This window comes from Nyctereutes procyonoides, unplaced genomic scaffold, assembly GCF_905146905.1.
Source record: "Nyctereutes procyonoides isolate TBG_1078 unplaced genomic scaffold, NYPRO_anot_genome, whole genome shotgun sequence".
Classification (NCBI taxonomy): Eukaryota; Metazoa; Chordata; class Mammalia; order Carnivora; family Canidae; genus Nyctereutes; species Nyctereutes procyonoides.
In genome coordinates this window covers 21,436,766-21,464,505 of record NW_026575140.1, presented here as the reverse complement: position 1 = coordinate 21,464,505, position 27,740 = coordinate 21,436,766, and the positions used below count along the sequence as shown (strand labels likewise).

At 49.3% G+C, this 27,740-nt stretch overlaps 1 protein-coding gene across 1 annotated transcript; it reads left to right on the top strand.

Moving 5' to 3' along the window:
- The first annotated feature begins 745 nt into the window (after positions 1-745).
- Positions 746-26,743, top strand: ZDHHC7 (zinc finger DHHC-type palmitoyltransferase 7). The gene is made up of 8 exons (XM_055306530.1): positions 746-968; positions 13,308-13,393; positions 16,524-16,855; positions 22,059-22,183; positions 22,548-22,644; positions 23,117-23,198; positions 23,936-24,066; positions 24,736-26,743. The coding sequence occupies exons 3-8, from the start codon at positions 16,541-16,543 to the stop codon at positions 24,910-24,912; spliced, it is 927 nt and encodes a 308-aa protein (XP_055162505.1). The 5' UTR covers positions 746-968; positions 13,308-13,393; positions 16,524-16,540; the 3' UTR covers positions 24,913-26,743.
- The last annotated feature ends 997 nt before the right edge of the window (positions 26,744-27,740 follow it).

Sequence of the window (27,740 nt, the reverse complement as noted above, 5' to 3'; positions counted from 1 at the left end):
GGAGAAGGCGGCCTGCAGGCGGTGAGTCTGGGGGACCCCTTGGCTGTGATTACGGCTTTGGTTACTCTGACAATCAGCCAGTACTTACCAGCTGAACAACAAACACTAAGCACCTACCTCCCAGCCCTGCGAAAACTGCCCCGAATAGGATAGGAAAGCCAAAGAAATAAACAGCACGAGTCTAACCTTCGAAGCCCCGAGGATGTAGCACCGGGAAGGAACCGCGGTCACCCCGGGCGGGGAGCCGAGTCGCGGCGCACCCCAGGAGTCCTCGGCCCCGCGCGCTTCCCCTTTCCCCCACGTGCCTTCTGGCTCCATGGTTTGCACTCCCGCTTCCCCAGTTCCCCATTTCCGAGCTCTGGCTCCGCACATGGCCCGAGCCACACCCCGAGCTGGCGGGGAGACGCGGCCGCGGGCTCCGGGGCAGGTGCGCTCGCGGCGGCGGCGGCGGCGGCGGCGGCGGCGGCGGGCGGCGCGGCTTGGCCCACGCGGCGCCCCGTAGCCCCCGTCCTTTCTCCTCCAGACTCCAGGGCGGACGGACCCCTTTATTTTGGCGGCAGGAGCTTTTGACTAAGCGCTGCCTCTGGCCAGGAAGTAGCAGCCTGTGAGACTCGGCTCCGCAAGGACCCTGGCTGCGCAGGCCTCTCCCAGGTCCGCGGGCGCCCCCTCCGCGGCCGGCGGCGGCGCGGCCGGAACTGCGCAAGCGCGGCGCCGCTGACCTCCGGGAGGTTCACTTCCGGGGGTCGCGCCGCCCGGCTCCCCAGGCTGGGCTCCGCGCCCTCGTGTGTGCGCTTGGCGGCCGCCTCCCTCCGACCGGCCCGGCGGGACCCCCCGAACCGAGCCGCGGGGCCCGCTCCGGCCCGGCCATGAGCGCGGCCGCATGATGCGTCCCTGCCTCGGCCTCTGCAGTCGCCGCCGCCGCAGGCCGGGAGGAGCCGCAGCGCCGGGCGACCCCGCCCGGGCCTCGGGTGAGTGCGGCGGGCCGGGCCGGGGCGTGCTGGCCGGGGGCGGGGGCCGGGCGGGGGCCAGGCGGGGCGGGCGGGCTGCTCTCGCCCCCGACTCCCGGCCGCGCGGGGCCCCGGCCGCCCTGCGCCGTCGCCCCCGCCCGCCGCGCCCCTGCGACCTTCCCGGGCTCCTCGGGGGCACCTCTGCCCGCCCTGTGCCCGCGCCTGGCTTCCCTTCCTGGTGCCTCCCGCCCCGCCTTCGGGGATCTCGGGATCCCGCCCGAGTTGCAGCCCCCGGGTCTTGCCTGACCTTGGGCATGACACCCACTCTCCGAGCCGCGGTCTCCCCTCCGGTGACTGGTAACGGGGCTGCTGTCAGGCCCGAAGGAGAGAGTGCGGTCAACCCCCGAGGGCTGTAAGGAGCGATTTATAGGCCTGGTTTACGACGGGCGTTCTTGAGCATCGCCTGTGGCTCCTTCCCTTCCTCTTAAAAAGTTTTCCTCATTCTCGGATTCCTGGCCCATCTGCCTGGTTGTTTTCACTTTCTCCGTCAGTGGTGTTTGGGTGTTTGGGGCCGGGGGGGGGGGGGGCGGGTTTTGCGGTTGTTGCCCGACAGGGCATCTGGGACAATCAGGTCAGCCTTCGGGGCAAGGTCTGCGCCTCTTCCTGCTGCAGTCAAGGTTCATCTCTCCCGAGGAGTCATTGCTGCTGGAACCAAGTCTCTTTGCTGCGGTGGACAAACTTTATTAGCTCATAAACAGCCAGTTTATGGGGCGCCTGGGTGGCTCAGTGGGTTAAGTGTCTGCCTTGGCTCAGCTCAGGTCATGACCCCCGGGGCCCTGGGATCCACCTGCGTTGGGCTCCCTGCTCAGCAGAGTTCCTGCTTTCTCCTCTTTTCTCTGGTTGCCACTCCTGCTTGTGTGCTGTCTCTATCAAATAAATAGATAAAACCTAAACAAACAAACAATGACAACAATAAACAAAGTTTATAATGGTAGTTAAATAGGAGTGTAAGAACTGTTGAGGTAGCTGCCTTGTAGCTTTCTCTACTGACCATTTGTGCAGTGAGTCTGTGAAGCCCATGTACTCACTGCACATATATATTTATTTTACTCTTCCTGTCTCAGATGGTCTAGAAATCATTATTTCTCCCTAAACTCTTCACCGCACAGATGGTGAGTTCAATCTTTTTGGCATTATTTAACAATTTGTACTTACCTAAAAGCCCCCTTTAAAAAAAAAAAAGTCACCTTGTCAAAATTTGCTTGTCAGGGAGTCAGAACTTGGTTACCATGAAAGGCTCTTGGGATATTTGAAAAAAAAAAAAAGTGGGATGGAATGAAGTATTAAATTGCATTGCTTAAACATTCTGGAAAATTAGAAGAGTTCGAGTTACTGAAGTTATTTGGGTTGTGTAATTTGGGGAGTTAGACTGGTGGGTTCACGTTGATTTTTTGAGTTGAGAAAGGGTGGAGAACAAGACTATATGAAAGGTAGTTTCCTAAAGAATTCTTTAAACGACCGTGGGAACTTTTTATGTAGATATTTTAGCTCAAAGCAAAGGGGATAAAGCGAGTGAAGTATTCTGCTATTAATGGCTCAGATCCTGCCTCAGATTACAGCTGTGCTAATCAGTCCGCTGGAAAAGCAGAAATCCTCTTCTAGAAAGGACAAGCATTAGTATGAACAGAATGGCTCTCTCAGCAAGAGGGTGTACTAAAAGGAACTTTATGTAAGAACAGTCTTGATTCAGGCAGAAGTACAGAGTAGGCTGGTACATGCCTACTGAAACTGTTATCTGCTCGCTTGGGCCTCTTTAGTGGTATAAGTAACACAGTTTTCGGTAATTAGAAAAATGGAACTAGAAATAAGTTTACATGTGAACTTAATGTTTGGGATGAATTGAGAAGTAGTTTTCCTGATGATTTGAGAGCTGCCATGCTCCACTCCATGTTGGGCATCCTACAAGATAGTTTTCTTAAAGCAGCTTTTTGGGATTGTTTCTTAAAAATAAAGTTTAATTTTTGTATTTAATATTTAACTATTTTATGAACAATACAGCTTATTTTGTATAAAAAGAAGCCAAACACTAGAGCAGAATGTAAAGTCTAAACACTTATCTCACTCCCTTTTGGCCCCAAAGCCAGGGTCCAGGGTCCATATTGACAACTTGCTGTGGTGACCCTTCAGGGGTAACATCTGAGAAGTGTTTAGACCAGCGTGACAGCTCCCTAGAGGGAACAGTCATGCAGGATTACTCTCACTTCTGTCATCAGCTGCAATTTTTGGGGTTCTCAAAACCACCCTGAGGTTTGATTATTATTTAGAAGGTCACAGAACTGACTGACTGCTGTTCTGCTCACAGTTGTGGTTTATTACAGGTAAAGGATAAAGATTAAAATCAGCCAAGTGAAGAGGCTTCTAACACAGAGTCTGAGGAAGGAGCGAAAGTGAAGCTTCTGTTGACCTCTCTCTGTGGATTCATAACGTTACATTCCTAACGTTGATAGGGGACAATGCACATGGCGTGTGGCTAACCAGGTTAACTCATCTGAGCCTCGGTGTTCAGAGTCGTTCCTGGGGTTCTGTTTTGGAAGTGTAATTGATTCATTGATTGTGGTGATACTGTGTGACCCAAAGCCACACTCTGAGTCACATTGTTGCTCTTTCTGGTGTGGCCAGCTCCCACCCTGAATCAGATTGTCAGCCAAGGCCAAAGGCCAAACTTCCTTTTGAGCAAGGCTATATTTTTTATTACACACGTCCTTCCTTCTTTCATGGTCCCTTTCTACTTCAAAAATACACTCCTTTGTTTTACCCCTGACGAATGACTACCTTCTAGAACATGGAGGCCACGGAGGCCAATGGGAGAGTTCTCTCAACTTTGAGTCTTTTCTAGCTAAAATTCTCTCTCAGTATCAATCAGTCTTTTTCTTTCCTCTGCTTCTGAGAAAGAGGGAATCCCATCTTCCCGTGAGCTCTGTGTCTGTTCTTTGCCCTGCCCTGCCCAGCGTTTAGGCATTTCCTCTCACTTTTGCCTCTCTGATTATTTCTTCCCATTCACTAACTTCTTTGCTTCTGTCTACAAACATGTTCTTGTCTTGCTAATCATAGCTCACATTACTGCTACTGGGTGGTTCAGTCTGTTAAGTGTCTGACTCGGTTTTGGCTCAGGTCATGATATCAGGGTCTTGGGATTCAGCCCTACATCAGGCTCTGAGCTCTGGGGGAGTCTGCTCAAGATTCTCACTCCCTTTCCCTCTTTACCTCCTTTAACTCGTGTTCTCTCTCTCTCAAATCTTTTTTTTTTTTTTTAGAGGATTTCATTTATTTATTCATGAGAGACACACAGAGAGAGGTAGAGACATAGGTAGAGGGAGAAGCAGGTTCTCTGCGGGGAGCCTGATGTGGAACTCAATCCCAGGACCCTGGGATCACGACCTGAGCCAAAGACAGATGCTCAACCACTGAGCTATCCAAGGTGCCCCAAATAAAAACCTTTTTTTTTTTTTTAAAAAAAGGACCCAATTGTCTCATAAAATCCGGACCCATATGGGCCCAAGATAATGCTATATATTGGTATAGCATCTTACAGTTTTTAAGACACTTATGTTTTCCTACAGTGGCTTCTACGTAGTGGGGGCTTGGTAAGTGCTTGATAATGAATAATTTGGGCAGAGGGTGAGAGTCATCTATGTGGAGTGGAAGAGCAAGAGCCTAGCACCAAGGGGTGAAAGGGCATGGCGAGGGGATCATCATGAGCACCATGTGGAAGAGAGTGCAAGCACTGAGCCCAACAAAGTAGGGGAACCAGATGCCATGAGGCCTTGAATGCCACGGACAGGGCTTATAGATTTGGGACCAGACTGCCTTTGTGACCCGCACTGATTTTGGCTGTAAATCCTACGGCTACACAGAGTGTTGTTGGACCTGGATGCTTTGATATTAGGGTTCTGCAGAGGTACCCACCAGAGATGAGGGGGCCTAAACTTGGTTGTGGGAAAGGTGAGAAGGGAAGGGGCAGAGCTCTAAGCAAGGGGTATCCTCAAGAGTATGTAGGAAGGGGTGAGGGGCTGTGTGTTTAGAGGGTAAAAGGTACTTAATGAATCCTGGTTGCATGAGGAGTGCACTCAGCACTAGCCCCCTGGTTAGCTGGTGCTTTGGAGAGGGTGCATGTCTAGGTTCTGTGTTCTAGGAGAGGGTGCATTTTATTTGCAGCACTTCGTAAGCAGGGAGCTGTCAGGATAGAGAAGATTCCATTGTCTCTCGAGACAGGCTTTTACAATATCATTTCTTTGTTGAAATGTTTTGAATTCTCAGAGTTCCATATTCCTTAATTCAATTTATTCATTACAGAATGCATTTTCTAAAACCAACTGCTCTAGGAGGCAGTGTATTTTAGTGGAAGGACATGGGGTTTGGAGTCAAGTCAGTCCTCTTCCACCCTTTATTGGCTGTGGGCTTGGGCAAGTTACTATAGCTCTAAGGTTTCATCTACTCCTCTCTAAAACAAGCTGGTACTAGCGCCTTGCTTTTAGGATAGTAGCCAGCTTCAATGTAATGATGTGTATAAAGCTCCAGGCGCCTAGGAGATGGGTAGTAATTGGCCATTCTTTTCTTTTCCCTTTATAATGTCTTACATGGTCATTAATTTGCACCTGTCAGCTCGCTATATTAGTACATGTCAGGTGTTCATAGTGTTTCAGATTGGGTTGAGTCCAATGTTATAAAAGTTCATTTCATTTTAAACAAGGAAACCATATTTAGGAACTTCTGGAAAGAGGCTGAGATTCATCCACCTGATTGAGGTTCAGCTATTCCCTGGGACAGGACACCTAGAGAGATTTGGAATTCTGGTGTTCTTTTTACTTCTAGATTTAGAATTCCTCAGGGTTCATATACCTTCTTGGGGTTTTTAAAAGAGCTGCTCCATTTGACTTTCAGAATTAGGCTGTAGCTCTAGTACAGGAATAATGGTGAGCGTGCATCTGGCATATGGGTGAGTGTGCCCTTGAGACCATCTCATCAAGCCTGCACACTCAGGGTGACACCCCAAAAATGGAGACTCCCCCAGAAAACCTTTGAAAGTGAGTTTCTCTTCCCCTTCCCCCTCTCTCCTCTTAACCTTTCCATATTTCTCCCCAATTGCTTTTCCCCAAGGCTCCCAGACTTCTGACTTCACTTCCCGTGCCAGATCCCACTCAATCCCTGTCATGTTCCTGTGGGCTTTCTCAGGCACACTCCCCAATTCTTGCATTCATTCCACAGATGGGTGTGGAGTGTCCTGGGAGTGTGCCGGGGCATTGCAGGGAACACTGTGTGGAGGTGATGAGACAGTAAGGAGACAGCCAGTGAGGTGGGGAGGGTAAGAAGTGAGGTCAACACACTCTGGGTTGGGTAGGGCCTCCACAGGGAGGCCTTTGGATTTTATTCTAACTGCAGAGGGACTCAGTGGTTTTAAGTGGTGGTTTTAAGTAAGGGAAGAATGTGACCTATTATCTGTGAAAACTTACTCAAGGCTGAATGGGGGTGGATTGTGGGGTGAGGGAAGCAGTGAGAGCAGAAACCGAGTCAGATTGGGGTTGGTTTTGGAGGTAGCACTCACAGAACTTGCTGAAGGGTTCAATGTGGGAAGGTGGGGAAAGAATTCAATGAAGGGTGACTCCTGTGTTTTGACCCTAACAACTAGTTGGAGATGCCCCCATGGAGCTGTGAAGGTTGTAAGGGTTTGGTGGGCAGAGGGGGTTGTTGAGCCAGCTGGATATACTCAGTGACCCATGGTTAGTTTGGGAACTTCCTGGATATATGTGTTTTTAGCAGCGTCCATGGACCTGAGAACCTATAAAATCATTGAGAGAGAGAGCATGTAGATAAAGGGGAAACCCAGGGCTGAGCCTGGCCACTGCCAACACATAGGTGTTTACAAAGAGGAGGACCCAGTAAGAGACCAAAGTGTGGCCAGTGGGAAAGAAGGAAGACCTAGCACTGCTCCCCCCATTCATGAGATTGACTCCTTTCTGAGTCACATGGCCCCTCATGGATACGTTCCTCCTTTCACCATCCTTTGATCTGCAGTGTCCAAGGCCTAGAGGTTCTATATCTTAGTGTAGAAAACTTTTCTATAAACCTTAAGTTTACCATTCACAGTATGGGTAATGTGCCAGCATGTTATTGAGACTTGGATTTAATTTAATATTCTGTTGGTTTTTTTCTTGAAAGGTTAATATTCTGTTCTGTAGATTTAATAATTAGAGAAGATAGTGGTTTCATATGGCATACATTATTGGTAGGGTTTGAAAGCACAAGCTAAATCTTTCATGATTGCAAATTGATGGAAAGAACATTTGAGAACATAATTGCCATAAATACACTGTAGCAGATATCTGAATGCTCCATTCTTCCAGTAAGTTCAGCTAGGACTCCACTGTCTCCAGTCTTCCCATTGGGGCACTCACTTAGCTTGGAGGCTGAAAGTTGATGCCCCTGGGCAGGCGTGCCAGACCTTCTCCTTCCCTCCCCTTCCAGGTCAAGGCCTGTCTGTTCTGTCACATGCACAGTCTTACCTGTTACCCTGAGTGGTGCCTCTTAATGCTGTTGAGTTCTTAAAGCTGCTCTGCTTTGGCTGATCTGGCTACTTTGTCACTTTCTCCACACCGGGTTCCTAGTCTCACTAGGATTTCCAGTTCCTTGGACTTTCCAGTCACCTTGGACTTACCGGTCACCTGGCTTGTCAGGCTTCTCCCCTTCACCCTGTACTCCACCGTGAATCATTTCAGCTCAGGACTTGCCTTTGATACCCTGGTTTTCTCTCATATCATCTTGGCTACTCCCTAACTTCGTTAAGCCTTTGGGTGGTGAGCCAGGCTTCTGGATAGCAGGGCAAGCCACTCCCATCACATTGTTAGAAACTGGGGTCTGCCGTGCTGCATGGGCCTACTGCTTCCTTGGTTGTCCTCCCCACAGCCTCCCTGCTCCAATCCCCCGTGCTTCCTGCACTTGAAATGGCCCCAACCCACTCCCTACCCCTTGCTGAGAAAACGGTGTTATGGAGTGTGGATGGTGTTATGGAGTGTGGATGGCTTTAGCTTCAGTGTGTCTCCATGGTTCAAATGTAGATCCCCCCCTCTCCCACCCCACTGCTGCTTCCTCTGTCTCAGGAAGAAGGCTCATCCTCCTTCCTGCATCTGCACACTTGGACTCTCATTCTTTAAAAACAGAAAACTGCAGTGAGCTTAAATTATCTTTGTAGTTGCAGGAAAAGTTCAAGTAAGTACAGGATTAAAAAAAAAACAAAACAGGAGCAAGCGTGGCAAGGCGTCTTAACTTATGTTTTCTTAGACCACTGGCTTAATTGGCTTAACTTTACATATATTCTTCGTTCTCTTTCCATTACATCACTTTTGGGTCTGTCCTCAGTTTTTAAAAGCTAGCCATGGTCAGACCAAGATGAGGTATGGTGGGATTTGTATGGAGACCCAGGGACTCGGGAGGGGAGGGGACTTTAACCCAGTGGGTCCAGGGTGGCAAATGTGCAAACGGGGAGACCCAAGTACAGTGACCCTTGAACAACATGGGTGTGACTGTGCAGCTACTCATACTTGAATTTGTTTTAATAAATATAGTACGGTACTGTCAATGTGTTTCGTCTTAAGATTTTCTTAACACTTTCATTCCTGTTGCTTACTTTGTCATGAGAATATATACAAAAATTGTATTCATTGGTGGTTTATGTTACCATAAGGCTTCAGGTGAACAGCAGGCTGTTAGGAGTTAAATTTAGGGGGAGTCAAAAGTTACCCATGGATTTCCAGGTGTTTGGGGTTGGGGGGACGCCCCAACCCTCATGTTATTCAGGATCGCTGTTGAAGCATCCCGTGAAATAATACATGAGAGTGGAAGCTAAGAAGCAAAATTCCCTCGACTTTTCCTTCTAGCTGCATGTGTCCGGGACTTAGGGTGCTTCTTTTCATTTTCTCCCCACCTGGTCTTCCCAGCTCGTGGCCCTTGCCCAAACCTGCTAAGGAAGGTCCCTGATGAGCCTCTCCTGGCACCTGCTTTGGTGTGGCTGACTGCTCCAGCCTTCCTGCTCTCAGGCCCCTGTGGCTCCCTTGCTGGCTTTTTGGACACCTTTCAGAGCTCCAGCCCACACTTCTGTGGCCCCAGGTGTGGTCAGGTCTGTTTCACCCTTGCCTGTCCTTCTGTGCTGGAGTCTCTCCCCCAGTCTTGTGGCTCCCTTGTTCCAGGAGAAGTAGGTGGGGCCGACACACTCCGGGTCCCTTTCACTTCCCTCTCTGTGCCCCCACGAGGCCTTACCCTTGGCCCTTGCTGTGCTTTTTCTTCCCGTGACTGGTGACTGGCTGTCCATCCCCTGCAGGCCCCCACCCCTCTCTTGGCCCTGGCTGTGCCTTCTCTCTTCTGGGAGGTGGCAATGGCTTCCTAGTTGCCTGGCTTCCTCTTTCCATCCTTGGTCTCACCTGTTATTTTTTGAAACCTCTATTTACCAAAGTTCTGGTGTCTCCTATACCAAGCATACCAAGCAGAACAACTGCAGACTTCCAGACTCCCCAGCTGGGCATTTCGAGCACTTTGTGAGTGCCCCAGTCTGCCCTTCCCCTCCTGTCCTTCCCCATCCTCCTTTACCCTGAGCTTGAGGCCCCTTAGCCCTCCTGTTCCTGCTCCCACGTGGGCTGCCTCATACTGTTCTCTCCTCCTGTCTGTACCTTGTCTGCTCCCAGGGCCCACCATGCTGGCTTCTTTATTGACGCTTTCTCTGGCTCCTCCAGACAGAATTAGCTGTTGTCCTCTTTCTCCCTCATCACACTTCACTCCTAATTTGGGGATAACACTTAGCACATTATTTACCGGCCTGATTCCCACCTCTGCTGGTTTGTGAGCTCCTGTGGGCTAAAGCTCCTGCCTGGGGCCTGGTATAGAGAGGATCGTGCTTGGAGGTACCCCCTCTCCTTGTTTGAATTAAGTAGATCTCTCATGGCTTGTGTTTGCTTCATATGCTGCTTCTGTGCCTGAAGCAGAGTCGCTTATTCTTGCTTTTTATAGGTCATCAGTGGGTGTATGAATAGTAAAGCCGTAATGAGTTTAAACAGCATTTTCTTTTTTTTTTTTTTTTATTTATTTATGATAGTCACACACACAGAGAGAGAGAGAGAGAGGCAGAGACATAGGCAGAGGGAGAAGCAGGCTCCATGCACCGGGAGCCCGACGTGGGATTCGATCCCGGGTCTCCAGGATCGCGCCCCGGGCCAAAGGCAGGCGCCAAACCGCTGCGCCACCCAGGGATCCCTAAACAGCATTTTCATATAAACATGAATATCAGACTCTAGGGTAGGCATTCTTTTCTTATTGGAGTAGTGAAAATAATTGTATCTTGATTCCTTTTTTTTTAATATTTTATTTTTAAGTAATCTCTACACCTACCCTGGGGCTCAAACTCACAACCCTGAGATCACAAGTTCCATGCTGAACTGACTGAGCCAGCCAGGTGCCCCTCTTGATTCTTTTTTTAGAGTGATCGATCACCAAAAAATACTGATATCTTTGCTTATTTGTTTTCAGTTTGTATTTGCAAATCCATTTTCTGTTTACAGCCAAGGAGAAAGTGAGGGAAGAAGTTAAGAATCTTGTCTGAAGATACAGACAGAAGTAAGACACGTCATGGCCCTGAGCACCGTTTCTGAGGGGGAAGTGTCTGGCTAGCATTTGGCTTCTGTTTCACTTTTCTCACCTGGCACCTATACCTGTGCTGGTTATTATTCTTCTGTTCATTTTTTTTATTAATGTGTAATTAACGTACAGTGAAATATACAATTTTAAATGTAGTGTTGATTGGGGTTTTTTTTAAACAGCTCGTTGACTTTTGTTTTGACGGATATGTGTGCCAAGGGCCCTGATGGCCCTATCAGGATGTAGGGCATTTCATCACCTCAGAAAGTTACCTTGGGCTCTTCTCACTTATGCTTCATGTGCTCAAACCCCTGTCTTGATTTCTTTCAGAATAAACTACTCTTGCCTGGTTTCAGGTGCCATAGAGATGGTATCATATTTTTGCGATATATCTGTGAGATCACACATCTCATTAATTTTTTCCCTTTTTTTTGCTGAAGTGTGCCCTTGTATGAGTATGCCATAGTTTATTTGTGCATGTCCTGGCAGTGGATGCTTGGGTTGTCTCTAGTTTGGGAGTATTGTGAATAAAGTTACTGTGGACAGTTTTTTACATGTTTGGTGTTTTTATTAATTTCTTCTGGGTAGATACGTACAGGTGGAGTTGTTGACTCATAGGGTAGGTATTCAACTTTGAGAAGGTGCCAGGCCATTTTTCAAAGTGGTTGCTGTATTGGTTACTTTTTAAAATGTATAAAAGTAATTGGGATTTGGTCTCATTGTAGAGATTCTTCTATAAACCTGAGGTCTGTGATGAGCAGTCTTGTATTTTGCAAAGCCAGTTTTATTTTAAAACGTTAACCATAAGCTTATTTGGAAACAGTTCAAAATATTATTAGGTATTTAAAACTGTTGGCTATTGCATAGATATTCCATGAACAAAGTTACTGTATGTAAATACTGTGTTTAAAAAGTCACCTCTGGGGGCACCTGGGTGGTTCAGTCAGGTAAGCTGGGAGCCTCCCTCTCCTTCTGCCCCTCCTCCTGTTCCTGCACTCACTCTCTTTCTCTCAAATAAATAAAACCTTTAAAAAAAAAAAAAAGCCACCTCTATTAGTTTCGGCAACATATTATGTCCATGTTTGTTCCTCTGAAGTTCAGAAGCTCAGAGCTGGAAGGTGCTAGGGAACACTGGCTCTCGGGTGGTGGTAGAAGGGTGGTTATGGGGTCTGTGCTAGGGGAGAAGCAGCTCCTGGTGAATCTTGTAGCAGATGGTGGGCAGAGGAGGTGTCAAAGCTGGCCCCCGCGGAAGCACAGCAAACTTGAGACCGGACAGTGAGCAGCCTCCGCTCTGCTCTGGAGAGTCAGGCTGGTGGCAGAGCCTAGGGCAAGCTCCCTGGCCACCCCCTGACCCCGGCCCCTCTTCCCTTCTCCCATACCAGCCTCCTGCTGTCTTCGTCAAGGGTCTTGGTTTCAGAACATAGACACTAACAAAGGGTTTGCCTTAACAGAGAAAGAATCTGTTGAGACACTAACAAAGGGTTTGCCTTAACAGAGAAAGAATCTGTTGGAAAGCAGCAGCGTAAAGACAGAGGGGACAGGCACATGGAGCCCGTGGCCAGGAGGGAAGCAAGACTCTCAGCAGGAAGGCCTGCTGCTGAGGCGCTGGGCCAGCTGGTTTTATCTTGGGCTCTCTCCCAAGGTCTCTCTCTTTGTCACTTAATTCTTCTTATGGGAAAGTTCCTCACTCTCTCATCGAATCCTGTATTTTTCTGAAATTTTAAAATTCTGTCATTCTAATTTTTAAGTAACTAGGAAGTTCTCAGAATGTTCCTCTTTTGTTGCACAGATAGGATGTCTTATTTCTTAAGGTTTCACTCTGCATTTTGCCTGTTCTGAATTCCTTTTTCCCCTTTCTGGGGCTCTGTCTCTCATGAGACCTCACTTAGCTTTCTTCCAAAAGTCTGACCTATATGTCCGTCAGAGCATTCTACAGTATACCTTGAACACACACAATGGTGCATGTCAGTTGTATTTCAGTCACACTAGACATCAATGGACAGCTTAAGAAAACTCATGAAAAGATTTGTGCTGAAAATAAAGACTAGTTATTTGGGAGGTCCCCACCCCCCATCTTAGGCCTTTTCTCTTCAGACCAGATAAGTGCTTCTGGAGAGGCCACATCTGGTCACTCACCTGCCAGTGAACGGGAGCCAGCAGGGAAGTGAGAACTGGGACTTTCTTCCTTCAGTATATGGCCTCCTTCAGGTGTCTGCTGACCTTTCTGTAACTTGCTCCCTCCCGTAGCTGGCAAAGGTGTCCCGTCCAGCACCTCTCACCTCTCCTGTTTTCTCTGGAAGTCTTGCTGTGGCTGCTAAAACACTTGTTGACTTTTGAAATACAGGCTAGTCTGGTTTGGTGTGGATGGTCCCTGGGGAATCTTTCCAAGAGATTTTGGCTTCTAGACTTGTATTTAATGCCAGGGCTCAGATAGCAGGAGGGTGAAATGAACAGATGTATATTACTTCATTTTCAGGATTGGCAATAATTTCATAGTTTACTCGTAATGAAAACATGGACTGATGATTTCCTTCCTAGTTAAGGGTAGTTCTGAATAACAACTTCCCGTGTAAAATGTTATGTTGGTTATATATCTCCCCAAATTAATCCTATCCTACGAAATGTTACATACTTTTGTCACAAAATAAGTCACTTTTCTAATTGGATCTTGTTATCTTTCAGATCCTGTCACATAGGACACTATGCACCTTAAGATCCTGAAGAAAAGGCGCAAGATGTTCAAGTAATGTTTAGAGATCGTTTGTGAGGTAAGGGAGTGACTCTGTGGAGGTGCCTCGTCACCGCTTCCTTTCTGCCTCGGACACCGACTATGTTCCTTGAAAGGGCAGCATGGGAGGTACAGAAAGTCAGTCTTCTTACCTGCTGACCTTGATTTGCTCACTACCTGTCCTGAAGGTAGACGTGCCTCTGGTAGGGGATTCCGTGAAGTTGTAAGTTATCAGCAGGTAGTAGAAGATTAGGTGAGTGCCGAGTGACAGTGGACAGACAGATGGTCGTCCCCTTAAGTCATGAAGCTCTCCTGTGCTGCTTGCCATGTTCTGGGAAACAGGGCTTTCTCAAACGTGAGCATAAACTAAGCTTAGGTTTGGGAGTGTAGATGGAATCCCATAAAACCAGCCATTAAAGTCAAAATGTGCCGACATGCCATCTGCTTGCCTGTGGGTTGCTGCGTGGTGCCTCTGGATTTCCTCTCAGAAGTGGTGTTGGGGGGCAGCCCCGGTGGCGCAGCGGTTTAGCGCCGCCTGCAGCCCGGGGTGTGATCCTGGAGACCCAGAATCAAGTCCCACGTCGGGCTCCCTGCGTGGAGCCTGCTTCTCCCTCTGCCTGTGTCTCTGCCTCTCTCTCTCTCTCTGTGTCTCTCATGAATAAATAAATAAAATCTTAAAAAAAAAAAAAAAAGAAAAAGAAACGGTGCTGGGGAGAAGGGGCTCGACGGCAGTGGGCACTGAGCGTTCAGACGCACCCTTACCCCAGCGACTGCTACCCTGAGTAGCGTGTTGCAAGCCCCCATGCCACCTGCTCATTCGCAAACTGGTTCTGTGTGAAGGGGCTGCAGCTTCACTTCCTCCCCGCCCTTCCTGCCATGTTCACGAGATACGCACATGTGCGAATGCCCGGGGTGGACTCCAGACAGCTGAACTTAGCCGCCGTACCCTGCTGTGTTCATTGATTGTGTTTCTGAAAATAAAGGGACTTTCAGGTATCAGATTATTTTCCCTGTGCCTTCTGGTGGATTTTATAAATTTGGCTGTCACGCACACAAACATTATGCATCGACATCCTCGTCAGCTGGTCTGGGAATCTCCTACCACGCCCAGGGTTGGCGTCTTCGTGGCTTCTCTTCCCTCAGGAATAGACCTGCCATCTGAAGCCCGGGTAGGGGCGGGCTGCTGCAGGGCTGCACCCTGCTCTCTGGGGGAGTTCTTACCTCTGTCTCCCTCGGGAAGGCCGGGCTGAACTGGTTCGGTGTTTGTTCACTGTGCGTGCTTTCTGGATGGAACTTAGACTGCATAGACATGCTCTGGCACAAAGCTAGCCTGTGGTGTCTTGTCTTGCTCAGCAAGCAGGTGCCCACTCGTCAGGGGCACTGTCCCACTTGAGTAGCCATAAAGCAGAACGAATTCTGATTGAGGGATTTTTCAGCTTACGTGCTCGATGATGTATAGTTAGGATTCACTGAGACTCTCCTGTGGAAATGACCAGGAAACGACTTGAACCTGAGAAGGGGACCAGCTTCTTGGTGTTGGGTCTGCCTGATGATAAACACGCACTTGCTGGGGCCCAGCAGTGTGCACACACCAACAGGGATGGGGGTGGGGGGACAGAAGACCAGAGCCTCCTTGTGAGTCAGGAGTTGAGACACGGAGGACTCTCTTGAGGTAGAAAGGGGTCTGTACATGGCAGGCAGCACTGATGAGCAGGGCCTGGGAGTTCCAGGGAAGGAAGAGACTTCCAGTCACCGTCTCTGCCCCTGACAGGATGGGGCTGGGCCGACAGTGTGGGCAGAACCAGTGTCCACCGTCCTCTTCAGGGAGTCGTGTCTGGTGTTCCGAAAGACTCCTCAGAGGAAGAAAAACCTTTCAGGATGGCTGGCTGGGGAGGGAGGAAGTTCAGGCATTAGGGGGCGCATAGGGTTTCCGTGGCCGGGAGGACAATGGCGCGGTGGCAGTGCTGGCCGAGGAGGCAGCAGGTGCGGCCAGATGGCTGGCTGTGACCTGTCTGTGTGGCTTTTCTCTTTTCTCTTCTTCTATTTCACTTAAAAAACCTTCAGGCTATTTTTGTCAGACCTAAGAGCAGGGTTCCATTACTGACAGCGGGGAAACTATTTCAGGTGTCTCCTGGTGAATATCTGTGCATCGAGGGGGAATTCTGCGGTGGTTTGGCCATGTGACCTCTGTCAGCAGGCTCGCGCGCCGTTGTTGTCATCACTGCTCCGCTGGTCTGTGAGGGAAAAGAAGCTGCGCCCAGGCCACAGAGACAGTGTGGTGGCAGGCTGGTGGCAGCCCCAGGGCGCTTGCCTAAGCTCTGGTGCCGAGGAACCACCCGGGCCATTTGATCAATGCTGTTGGTGTTCCTCTGTCCCTGGTATGAACCCCTCAAAGCCAGGTGAACGGACCCCTCTCTATGTGTTTATCACAAGTATCCAGCTACTTTAAGGTCGCACGCTGGTGACAGAAGGGCATGCATGAAAGCAGCAGTCAAAACCGGTCCAGGAAGAGTTTCTTGTGAGTTCCTTCAGTCCCCGAGTGCTCTAGATATCGGATGCTGTAGGAAATATGGGAAAGGTCTCACAAGGAGGCCTGAACAAATGGATTAGCAAGTGAAGAAAACTTCTGAGAGATGAAAGCAGAGAGAACGGCATTCCAGAAACAGTGGAGAGTCCAGGGCAAGCGCACCACAAGCCTCGGCCCTGGCCTTGGCACTATAGCCCGGGCACGGGGTGGGGGGGGCGGGGGGGGAAACCACGGGCAGGTTCTTGGAGCTCTGGGTCCACGTGCCAGCGGAGGATGGTGTGGGGCTTGGGGGGCGGGGCTCTGCACACATGTGGCAGCACAGGCTTGGTGGTGAGGATGGCAACCTGTATCTGACCTGTTCCTTCCACTGTTTTGCTCCTCTGTGGCTGGCTCTAGGTGGCAGCATGCATGTGTCTAGGTATCACCCACACGGTGGGGCTGGTTGTGTTCTAGGCTGTCAACTAGACACCAAGGTGGAAGATTTTAAAGTTCTGATCTAATTGATGTATTCTTCTCTGCTGTGTGTGTCTAGACAGTCTTCTTGGGACAGCCAAGCGCAGAGGAACTCATCATATTTTAGGTGGCACATGAGCAAGCGTGTGTGACCCCCGAGCCTCATCGGCTCTGTCCATTTCCTCTCTAGGGTGTGCCGAGGAAATCATGCCGTCATCAGGACACCGGCTGCGGGATGTCGAACATCATCCTCTCCTGGCTGAAAATGACAGTTACGACTCTTCGTCCTCCTCGTCCTCGGAGGCTGACATGGCAGATAGGGTCTGGTTCATCCGTGATGGCTGTGGCATGATCTGCGCCGTCATGACGTGGCTCCTGGTCGTCTATGCGGACTTTGTGGTGACGTTCGTCATGCTGCTGCCTTCCAAAGACTTCTGGTACTCTGTGGTCAACGGAGTCCTTTTTAACTGCCTGGCGGTGCTGGCCCTATCGTCCCACCTGAGAACCATGCTCACCGACCCTGTGAGTACTCACTCTTGCCCTGTATCCCCTCTTGTGTGGCACCATAGACTCTGGCGAAGGGCCTCCTGCTCCTTATTAATTCCTGGGTACAGGCTTGGGGCATTTTTCATGTCTTTTTTTTTTTAAGTTTATTTATTTATTTAAAGTAATTTCTGGGATCCCTGGGTGGCGCAGCGGTTTGGCGCCTGCCTTTGGCCCAGGGCGCGATCCTGGAGACCCGGGATCGAATCCCACGTCAGGCTCCCGGTGCATGGAGCCTGCTTCTCCCTCTGCCTCTCTCTCTCTCTCTCTGTGTGTGTGTGTGTGTGTGTGACTATCATAAATAAATAAAAATTTAAAAAAAAATTTAAAAAATAATTTCTATGCCCAATATGCGGCTCAAACTCTGACCCCAAGATTGAATCATTGCTCCATTGACTGAGCCAGCCAAGCAGCCCACATTTTTCACATTTTTTTTTAAGATTTATTTATTTATGAGAGAGAAAGCGCACACACGCGGACCCATGCACACACGGTGGGGGGGGGGGCGGAGAAGCATTGGGAGAAAGTCTCAAGCAGACTCCCTGCTGAGTGTGAAGCCTGAGCAGGGCTCAGTCTCATGACCCTAAGCTCAGGAGCTGACCCAAACCAAGAGTCAGACGTGTAACTGACTGAGCCAGCCAGGTGCCCCGCATTTTTCACATCTTAACTGGAGAATAAACATCTCTCAAACACAAATGATGTCACAGTGCAGGAACGGAAAAGGGGTCGTTTGTGCAAATGGAAAGATTGTAACTAGATTTCTAAAATCCCTCCTGGTTTAAATACTGTGTTCCTTTAAAGAACAGACTGATGGCTAAGAGATCTGGGTTCTAGATTTCACCACTCAGCTAATCTTTTCAGTTGTCTTTTGACTGTCAACAACTACTTTAACTTTTTTGGGCTAAATCTTAGATATTATCTCTAAGTTCTTTCGGTTTACAGTTATCTAATTGTTCTGTATCAGCTAAAGTCTGAGGCCAATACCTCCTTCTAGCTGCTAGAGGGTCAAGGTCCGGCTGGTGTAGCAGCAGAGGAAGAGCTCCCTGATGACTGTACTGGCTCCAGCAGGGGTGGGTTGGGACTGTACCGCAGAGGGCAGGCTCCACGCACAGGAAAAGAGCTGACTCAGGTGTGTTGTCGACAAAACAGAGGCCGTGTATTGGGCTCCTTTGGGGAGCAGTTTCCCTGAGAATAACAAGGGCCCAGACCAAACACAGTGAACTGCCCTAGGTCCCTGATGTCTTGAAGGCCACTGGATTTAGAACCTCTATGTTGGGTTTAAGGTTCTTTATCTGAGGTTCTTTATTCGAGACCTCCTGTGGGTAGGTGAAGTGGTGCAGACCCTTACAGCTCAACCAGGATTCCCTTCCAGATCCAGACTGCAGATTCTAGGCTTGCACCAGAGCCTGGAGGAGATGCCGAGGGCTGTTGAGTGGGTGGGCAGCCGCCTGCCCAGGGGAGAGGTTCCTGCTGTCCGAGCCATGGGACAAGCATGCACTGCCAGGTGCTAGTCGTCCCTGTGGAGTGTCATTTGAAGAAAGCTTCCTTCCACAGCACTAAAACAGTGGTCTATAAAATGTGGTTTATATGCACATTTATTTGACTTTTGCTGAGTTCATATCTCAGGGGCTTTTCCTACACTGTTCACCCTGTCCCTTGCCTGGTGGGGGTCTTGGGCAGAGGACAGTATTGTAGACCCGGCCGGTGGGCAGCTAGGAGCAGCACCGTGGGACAGGTCTGCCTGTCAGATGCAAGGTCTGCCCCCTGGCTTTGGAGCCTTGCTGCACAAAGATTGTGGAATCTCTGACCATAGCCCAATTGGATCTCCCCTCAGAGACTCTTCAGGGGCTTTCTCCCCATTTCCTTTTATGCAGCAGAGCCTCCCTCTGGGAGTGAAACCCTTCTCCTAACCCCTGCAGTTCAACTCCTATCCCAGCCCCCCTCCTCCTGCGGGGAAAGGTCTCAGCATTTAGAGGAAGCCCCAAGAGATGATGGGGAGAAGGTACGTGCATGGCACCGCGCCTGTCCTTCTGGGCACATTCATTCTCCTTGCTGGGTCACTATAAAGAGAAGGCTGGACACAATGTCAGGAGGGAGGGAGTTCCAAGGTGGAGGAGGAGTCTGGGGTCTTGGATATCAGTGTTTGAATTCAAATATAATTGATATACCATGAACTTAAGCTTCTAAAGTGTACAGTTACGTGGATTTTATGTATTCAGGGTTGTGTATCCTCCACCACTGTCAATTTTAGGACATTTTCATCAGCTGGGAAGGAAGCCCTGCACCCCTTAGCTATCACTGCCCAGTCCCCTCTTCCCCCAGCCCTTGACAACCGCCATCCCACCTTCTGTCTATGGACGTTTCTGTTCTGGATAGTTCATCTAAATGGAATCATATCAGATGGGGCTTTTTATATCTGGTTTCTTAAACTCAGCATGAGATTTTCAGGGTTCATCCATGTTGTAGCACTTACCAGAACTTTGTTCCTTTTCATGGCAAAATGATGTTCCATTGTACGGATATGCCACATTTTGTTTATAGGTTTTTGTTATCCGTGGATGGATATTTGGGTTGCTTCCACTTTATGGCTGTTACAGATAATGCTGCCATGAACATTCATGTGTAAGTGCTTTTTGTAGGTGTATGTGTCATTTCCCTTGGGTAGATACTTAGGAGTGGAATTGCTGGATTACGTGGTAACTGTTTAACTGTTGGAAGAACTTCCAAACTATTTTCCATGGCAGAAAATATGTTCCCACTAGCAGCATGTGAGGGATATAACTTGTCCACATCCTCATGCCATTGTTCATCTTTCAGACAATTGCAACTCTGATGGGCATGAAGTGGTACCTCACTGTGGTTTTGATTTGCGTTTCCTTAATGACTAATGATGTTGAACATCTTTTCATGAGCTTATTGGCCATTTGTGTGTCTTCTTTGGAGAATTGTCCCATTTCAGTCCCTTGTCCATTTGATGTCACTGTTTCAGCCGTGCCACATATTAGGACTACTGGCAGGCTACAGACACCACTGGAGTCAGTGTAAATAAAACTGTGGAGCCCGAGGAGCTCAAGGGCAAGAATGCACTCGGCCCCTGACAGACTGAGATTGGGCTGTAGAGGTTGTTGTCAGGGCAGACCAATGGAAGAGGAGGACTGGCTCCTGGAGTTTCCTGTCCTTTAGGTGTCCATCTCTCCCTGCCCTCAGTAAGGAAGAGTGGCCCCACAGAACAGATCTAATTGGAATCATTAAGTGCCAAATCCACATTTCTGAAGGAGTACAGATGTTGGGCTGTCCTGCTTTCTAGAAGGGTATTGTAGCTGATCACATTTTTTTTTTACTGTGGAAGAAGAGAACATTTGTGTCTCATAAAAATTAAGGTGCATGGAGTTTTGAAATCTGGTCCGTTTCCTCCTGTTATGGAAACACATAACGTTGAACTCCCACCAGGAGTGTATACAACATTACAGGACTTATAAAACCATTATATCTTTAAGACTCCTGGATCAAAAAAAAAAAAAAAAGACTCCTGGATCAGTGGAGGAAGAAACTTGATTAAAGACTTCAAATGTGGTATGTAAATTAAGTAAAATGCTTTACCTAACATTCTGGTTTAAATTTTCAAAGCCCAAACATTTTAAACCCTTAACTTTTCAAGGAGATGACTGGAGTGTTAGGAAACGCTAGGATCTTGAGCGGAACAGCTTCGCCATGCTAGGATGGTGGAGGGAAGTACACTGTGGTGGCGGGGTGGGCTGGAAGCAGCCCCTCCTGTCCTCACGTCGCTGGGTGCCTGGTGGAGGTCTGGCCTCCTGCTGGTTCACGGGGCTTTAGGTCTGATTTGCCAGGGGCCTTGGAGACTCCTCAGTCTCCAGGCCCAGCACACTTGCTGCTGAGCTTTGCCGGGCATGGATATTGGCCCTCAACCCACAGGTTCAGATCTCTGGCCCTCATGCCAGCCTGGGCATCTGGGCTTTGAGGAGTCCTTCGCTGTCCCCACCACTGTTCGCTCCCACCTTGGGTCTCCTCAGGCTTGCATGCCCTTTGCAGCTCTGGGCTGCTCTTCCCCATGTGCATTTTTGCTCGAAGTGCAGGCTCCTTGGTGTTAACCAACGGGAGAGGAGACCTTATTCCCACCTTATCATGTTTAGAAACTCCACTCTACTGGGTCATCTTTCCCAGTGTGTCCCGCCATGACTCCTGGAGTCACATCCCACAGATGTGTTCACTGAGTAGTTCCACTGCCCAAAGAACAAGGCCCTCCTTGCCTGCTGTGCAGGCCTTGCCTGCCCCTGGCTTCTGCACGGACGGCTCTCTGAACGACTCCTGCCATCAGTGGGCGTTACCTGAACACATATTTCTTCACCTGGGCCAGCATGGAGGGCACCAACAAATGCACTGTTGCCACCCCTGACACTGCTACTCCCGGGGTCGCCCCACCACCCAACCGTATCATGTCAGGGGCTCAGGGCCTTGCTGTCCAGGTATGTGTGCACGAGTGCTCTTGATGAGGACAGCAGACAAAGATGTATAGCACAACTTTGCAAACATGAGATAAAGTCCTTCTTCATGTTATCATTTGGTTCAGTGTTGCTCTTCTGTAGCTGATAGGAAAGCTATGTGGCCCACATTTATCACAAAGCCCTGCCCTAGAATGCGGTGACAGGGGAGTGGTGTCCATAGAACACATTGGCACCCTGCAGGGACAATCAGCTGCCCTTGAGTTGGAGTGGCTCGACAAACAAACCTCGCCTGTGGTGTGTCCTGCATGAAGCTAGAAAGAACTCAGGTGACTTGCCAGTTTATGAAAGATAAAAATGTATTTTTTGTTCGTTTGAATACATGTGCTATTTTTCATGGAAAGTAAAACTTCTAATCCTGCTCGAGTTAGATATTTATTTTTCATTTTTGGTTTTTAAGTAGGGTCCATGCCCAGCATAGAACCCAGTGTGGGGCTTGAACTAATGACATGGAGATCAAGCCCTGAGCTGAGATGAAGAGACAGACACTTCACTAGCTGAGCCACCCAGGCACTCCTTTTTTTCATATTAATGTACTTTAAGTGGCAGCAACAGCATTACAAGTTATTTTACCATGTAAAAATCTAAGATTGATCCTGGTTTATCGATTTTTTTTTTTTAATCTTTCTTTCCAACCAACACACATTCTTACTAAACTGCAGGGGGCGGTACCCAAAGGGAATGCTACTAAAGAGTACATGGAGAGTTTGCAGCTGAAGCCTGGAGAAGTCATCTACAAGTGCCCAAAGTGCTGCTGTATCAAGCCTGAGCGTGCCCACCACTGCAGGTACACAGCCCCCTCCCTAGAGCAGCCTGGTGCCCCCCACTTAGGTACACAGCCTCCTCCCTAGGGCAGTCTGGTGCCCCCCCACTGTAGGTACACAGTCCCCTCCCTAGAGGAGCCCTGTTGCCCACCCCGCTGCAGGTATACAGTTTCCTCCATAGGGCAGCCTAGTGCCCCCCGTTCTAGGTACACAGCCCCCTCCCTAGGGCAGCCTGGTGCCCACCGCTGCAGGTACACAGCCCCCTCCCTAGGATAGGAACCCTTTCTTGAGGCCTCTTGCCAGCACTGAATTCTGTGTATGGATGTGTGACCTGGGGTTGTGTATTTCATAGCATCGAATACTAAAAACCAAGTTTCTCCTTTGCAGTATTTGCAAAAGATGTATTCGGAAAATGGATCATCACTGCCCGTGGGTGAACAATTGTGTAGGAGAAAAGAATCAGAGATTTTTTGTGCTCTTCACTGTGAGTAAAAGTAGTTGTATGGTGACTTATATTGAGTTTTAAATTCTTTAACTATAATCTTGCCTGGAGCAGGTGAATTTATTCTAACATCAGACCTCTCTCTCTCCAACCTTTTCTCTAAGATTGAAATTATTATTCTGTGCGGTCCTTGGCAGGAAGCAAGAAATGTATGTTGCTTATGTGACTATTTTAGGTGTTTTATGCATCTCGTTCTCCCTCAGATACCTTGAGTCACAGTTGCTAATAGGGTCTTGTTGAAATGTGTTAGGACTCCCTTCCCTGCTGCGTTTTCTGTGAGATTGTGCTCCTTAGTGTAGGATGATCTCGGGTGGCAGCTGTCAGCTGTCCTGATGGATTCCTCCCAGTAATTTGCTGATGAATGAAATGGTAAAGTAAACATGTGAATGTGGCCTTTGCTCCTAGAAATATGCGATTGCTCCCCGATTGCTGATCAGCTTCTCTCTTGTTCCAGATGTACATAGCTCTGTCCTCAGTCCATGCTCTGATCCTCTGTGGACTCCAGTTCGTTTCCTGTGTCCGAGGGCAGTGGACTGGTGAGTCACATTGTGTGTCCCCTTCCCACAAATTCATGCTGGGATGAATGGGAAGGATGGGAAGAGCTGAATGAACCGATTTCCCAGTCAATTCCTAAATCCCTTTAGTGAAGAATATGGGTTTCAGGTCCACAGTTTGGCTAGTGTGTCAAAGCCACATATACGTACCCCTTCCTTCATCACGTAACAGTTCCTGCTAAGCAGTTCCGCAGAGTTCAGGACTACCTGGAAATTCATCTCCTTCCACCAAACATCACATTTGTCTTCTGGTTAGCTAGCTGGGAATTGTTCAGTGTGGTCCTTGTGTTACTGGATCGGAGTGAACCGTGGCAGGTGCAGTGGGGTGGGCCCCAGCTGCTCCTCCCTGGACAGGACTGGGGATGGGCCAGACGTACCTCCCAGGGTCCTGTGGGCAGTGGCCGAGCAAGGGGGTGTCCTCTCCTAGCTTCCCTTGAAGGCCAGTGCATGGTTCAACACACAGGTACAGCTTTCACAGAAATCTCGGGTGCTATGGAAACTGCTGACCAAGAGATGGGGGAGTGGATTTGCACCCGGGTGGGGTGACTGCCTCCACCCCACGGTGAACAGTGAATGTGCCCATTTACAAGCCAGCACAAGTACACTGAGGCTGGCTCCAGGGCTGGTACCACGAGGATTCTTCTGAGCTGAACGCCGCACCATCCTGTGCTTTGTCCTGCTCTGGTGCCCACTCACAGCCTGCGTTCTCTTGTTCGCAGAATGCAGTGACTTCTCCCCTCCCGTGACTGTAATCCTGTTGATCTTCCTGTGCCTTGAGAGCCTTCTGTTTTTCACTTTCACTGCAGTTATGTTTGGCACTCAGATCCACTCCATATGCAACGATGAAACGGTATGCTTTCTTCTCTGGTGCACTCGCTTAACTTTTGGCTTCAGTAAGTGGGTGGTCCTGGGGCCCCCATAGGCGCGGGTGTATTAACTCAGGAGATTGATAGGGCAGTCTTGGTTAGGTCTCGGAGGGTTCTCTGTGTTTGTCATTCCTATCTTTATGCGAGATGCAGATTCAGGGATCACTTTGATATGAGAGTCAATAGATCCAGGCAGATAAAGCCAGGCAAATTCCCCAGTTTCTGGGAGACCCAGCCCCACCAGAGCAGGTAGGTGAAGTGCAACAAATGGATTGCCTTCATGCCTTTGAACTATAGGTCTAGAATTGTGCACCTGATAAATACTTGTAACAAATGAACAAAAGGGTGAGGGCCTGACCCAGAGGACTGGCTCCTTCCTGCCATTCCTGGGGCTGCCTGGGCTGTGTGCTGCTAGCTGTTGGCTGCAGCCTGCATCCTGCATGTCCTCGGGGGGCCTTGGGGCTGGCACAGCAAGGAGAGTCTGCTTTGCTGACCACTGAGGGCCCACATGTCACCTGAGCATCTGGCTGTCAAATGAAACCGGATTCCCAACTTTGGTGGTGGCACCTCCAGTGTGATCCTGAGGCCTAACCTGCGTGTGTTGGGGGTTCTAACTGGGGCTGCTGCCCATATGCGTTCCTTTCTGCTTCTAGGAGATCGAGAGGCTGAAGAGTGAGAAGCCAACGTGGGAGCGGAGGCTGCGATGGGAGGGGATGCGGTCTGTCTTTGGGGGGCCCCCCTCACTCCTCTGGATGAACCCTTTTGTTGGCTTCCGGTTTGGGCAGCTGCAGACCAGACCCAAGAAAGGAGGCCCAGAGTTTTCTGTCTGAGGCCTCCTCGTGCCGGGACTTGTCAACAGACTTTAAGTTATTTATTTTGGGTCTGAAAGGGTATCAGCAGCTCACCTGTGACCAATAGGGCAGATGGAACATATACAGACCAGTTGCTTGCAGCAAGCAGAGTTTTATATATTTATAGTCACAGATTGCAGATTTTCCAAACCAGTGACAGGATGATGCTCTGGCCAGTTTTCGCCTGTACAACTGACGAGAGGTATGTGGCCACATAAAGAAGCCAAATGTCATTATCTTCCTGCACAGTTAGGATTTTTGTTAAGGACACTTTGCATTTTCTAAAGTTGTGTGGGATATTACATGGGTTATTAAAATCCTGTGTACTAAGCTGCTTTTTTTCAATCATGAAGAAAAAGAAAAAGTAAATCCAGTGAATAAGAATTGTCCAGCCAATGGTTTCAGGGCGTTCCTGTTGACCCTGGGGTTCATTAGTACACTCCCTTGATCAAGAAGAGGCGTTTACATAGAAAAACATTTTGGTCTCAATTAGCTCTGACACTTTGCACTGAATTTGCAAAAGGTCTGTGCACTGAACAGTGAAGGTGGCTTTAGGTACACTCCTACTGCCCTGGAAGAGGCGTGCTTTGACCCTTTCAGCAAGTCTGCGTGTGTGTGTGTGTGTGTGTGTGTCTGTGTGTATGTCTATGCGTGTATGTGTGCGTGCGTGTGTGTGTGTGCTTAGGCAGTGTTTAGGTGACGTAACAGGTGATAGTTGCGTGTAGCCAACGAGCTGTTTTTTAGAAACCAACGTTTCAGGGAAGAGGGGAGAGCTGCCATGGGACCCTCGTCCTGTGGGGCTTACTATGAATGTATTGCATTTTGGAGAATATCTTGATCCAAAGAACAATCACTCCTGTGTGGTCCTTCGTTGCCCTCCTATTATAACTTTATTTTAAAGATCTTGAGCGTGTGAGGGCTTTGGAACTGGCATTTTTTTTGTTCAGCCAAATCAGCAGTGTAGAGACGGCACTTCAGTGAGAGAACAGCAAAGGCTCACGGTGGCCTCATATTTTGTGTAGCTTGGTGGTGGTGGTGGGTGTGGAGGAGGGAGGGCCAGGCCACAGCCACTTGCAGAGAGAGATGTCGGCCTCTGGGCATCGCTGAGAACGTGAGGGGACCCCAAGGCAGAGCCCCTGGACTCTGAGCCTTACTCACTTGCAGAGAGTATTCAGGATGGCAACAGCTTTATTTTTTGTATCCTTTATGTTTGTTTATCTCCCCACGTCACAAGTGATAAAACAAGATGTCCGGTGCAGAGCTTAAAATGATCTCAGAAAGCAAACAGCTCCCCTCCTGGGGACTCGCCTTAAACTTGCCCGGCCCGTACCTGTTCTGTGGGACTCCTGAGGAAGCGATCCGTGACAGAGTCCGAGGCTCTCCTTCCAGCCTGCCTGCGCACTGAGAAGAGTTGGTGTTTCCTTCCTGGCTTTGATGCCATTCCGTTCATCTGTGAACCATTTTGTTTCTGTTTTTAATTAATCCATATCCTGTCCTAATCAGGGCTTCTGCCACTGCTGATGCAGATCCACAGGGGGACCTACCTGAGACACAGCTGCTGCCCGGCGAGCAGAGCTGTGGGATGTCTCGGAAATGGACCGAGTCTCTGCACACACGTGTGAGCCATGGGAGGGGGGCCATGTCACCACCAGAGGGACAGGCCCAAGGGGGGCCAGACACGACGAGTGTCCAGAGGTCGTGTTGCATACTCATTTGCACATCTGTTGTCTGGGGTGGACGTGTGTTCGGCTTCAGTGTGAGGCTTTTAATAATGTATACCTGTTTATCAATAAAAAAAAAAATGGTTGAAGTGGTTGAACCCTGTGAGACTTAGCAAGTGTGTGCAAATCAAGCGTGCTTGACTTTTACCTCTTTGGCGTCATGTTTACAGGAAATAAAGTCACCACTGACCGGCCCTAAACAGTGGGGTAAGTGGCCCAGGTCCTCAGGGACCATCAGCATGCTTTGGGTGGTTGACTCTTGCCTGCCTGTCAGCACCAGGTCTGGCTGCCGCTGCCCCTCCTGCCCTGTGGACGTAGCCCTGAGATGCTCCAGTATCTTAGTGGTGCTGGCCACTGGGCACTGCCTTCTCGGGCCATCTCCCACATTTATATCTACTCGAAGTCGGTGTGTGTTGTCCAACTTTATTCGAAGCATTCCTGTAATTTTTTTTAAGTGCACTTTGAAATAAAAAGTTTATAAAAATCTCTCTTGGACCTAGAGTCTCAGGCACCCACCACTTCATTCAGCAACTGTAATATTTGTGCTTGAAGGAGCCACAGGTCTGTGAAGAGGGTGACTGTGCCAGCGACCCCACGGCCAAGCCAGGGGGACGAGCAGCTCCGGGCACACCCGCTGTGCACACCCACGTGGATTCCGCACACTGTTCCCCGAGGCGCCTGCTGGCATTTCAGACGTGCCAGAGCACAAAGATCCTGGAACCCAGAGACGCAGCCCTGAGTCTGGCTGCCAGGCCAGCGGCAGCCCTCCGGCTTGTGTTTGTGCAGAATTTTGCTGCCATATTCCCTATATTCCTCCTACTGGGGTGTTAGGGTAGATTCCTTACATAGAAGTATGACATTTGTGTTGAAATGGATAATGAAAGTCTTACCCAGATATGAAGGAGGCTAAATCCTATCTTCTAGTATATGTGAACTTGGTTTGGCTGCTTAAGCAGAGAAAAGCATCCTGCTGGGCGGCCCAGAAAAAACATGTGAAGAGCGAGGTGCTCATAAAACCCACGGTGGTTCCAAAGTAGCATTCGGGTGCCCTTGGTGAAAGGGTAAGCTATGTACAGTACTGACTGG

What these genes read in the sequence shown, in the direction of transcription:
- ZDHHC7 (XM_055306530.1), top strand. Translation starts at nt 16,541, where the DNA reads ATGCCGTCATCAGGACACCGGCTGCGGGATGTCGAACATCATCCTCTC. An exon ending in GAACCATGCTCACCGACCCT is followed by an intron (nt 16,856 to 22,058) that starts GTGAGTACTCAC and finishes ACTAAACTGCAG; the next exon opens with GGGGCGGTACCCAAAGGGAA. An exon ending in CCATATGCAACGATGAAACG is followed by an intron (nt 24,067 to 24,735) that starts GTATGCTTTCTT and finishes TTCTGCTTCTAG; the next exon opens with GAGATCGAGAGGCTGAAGAG.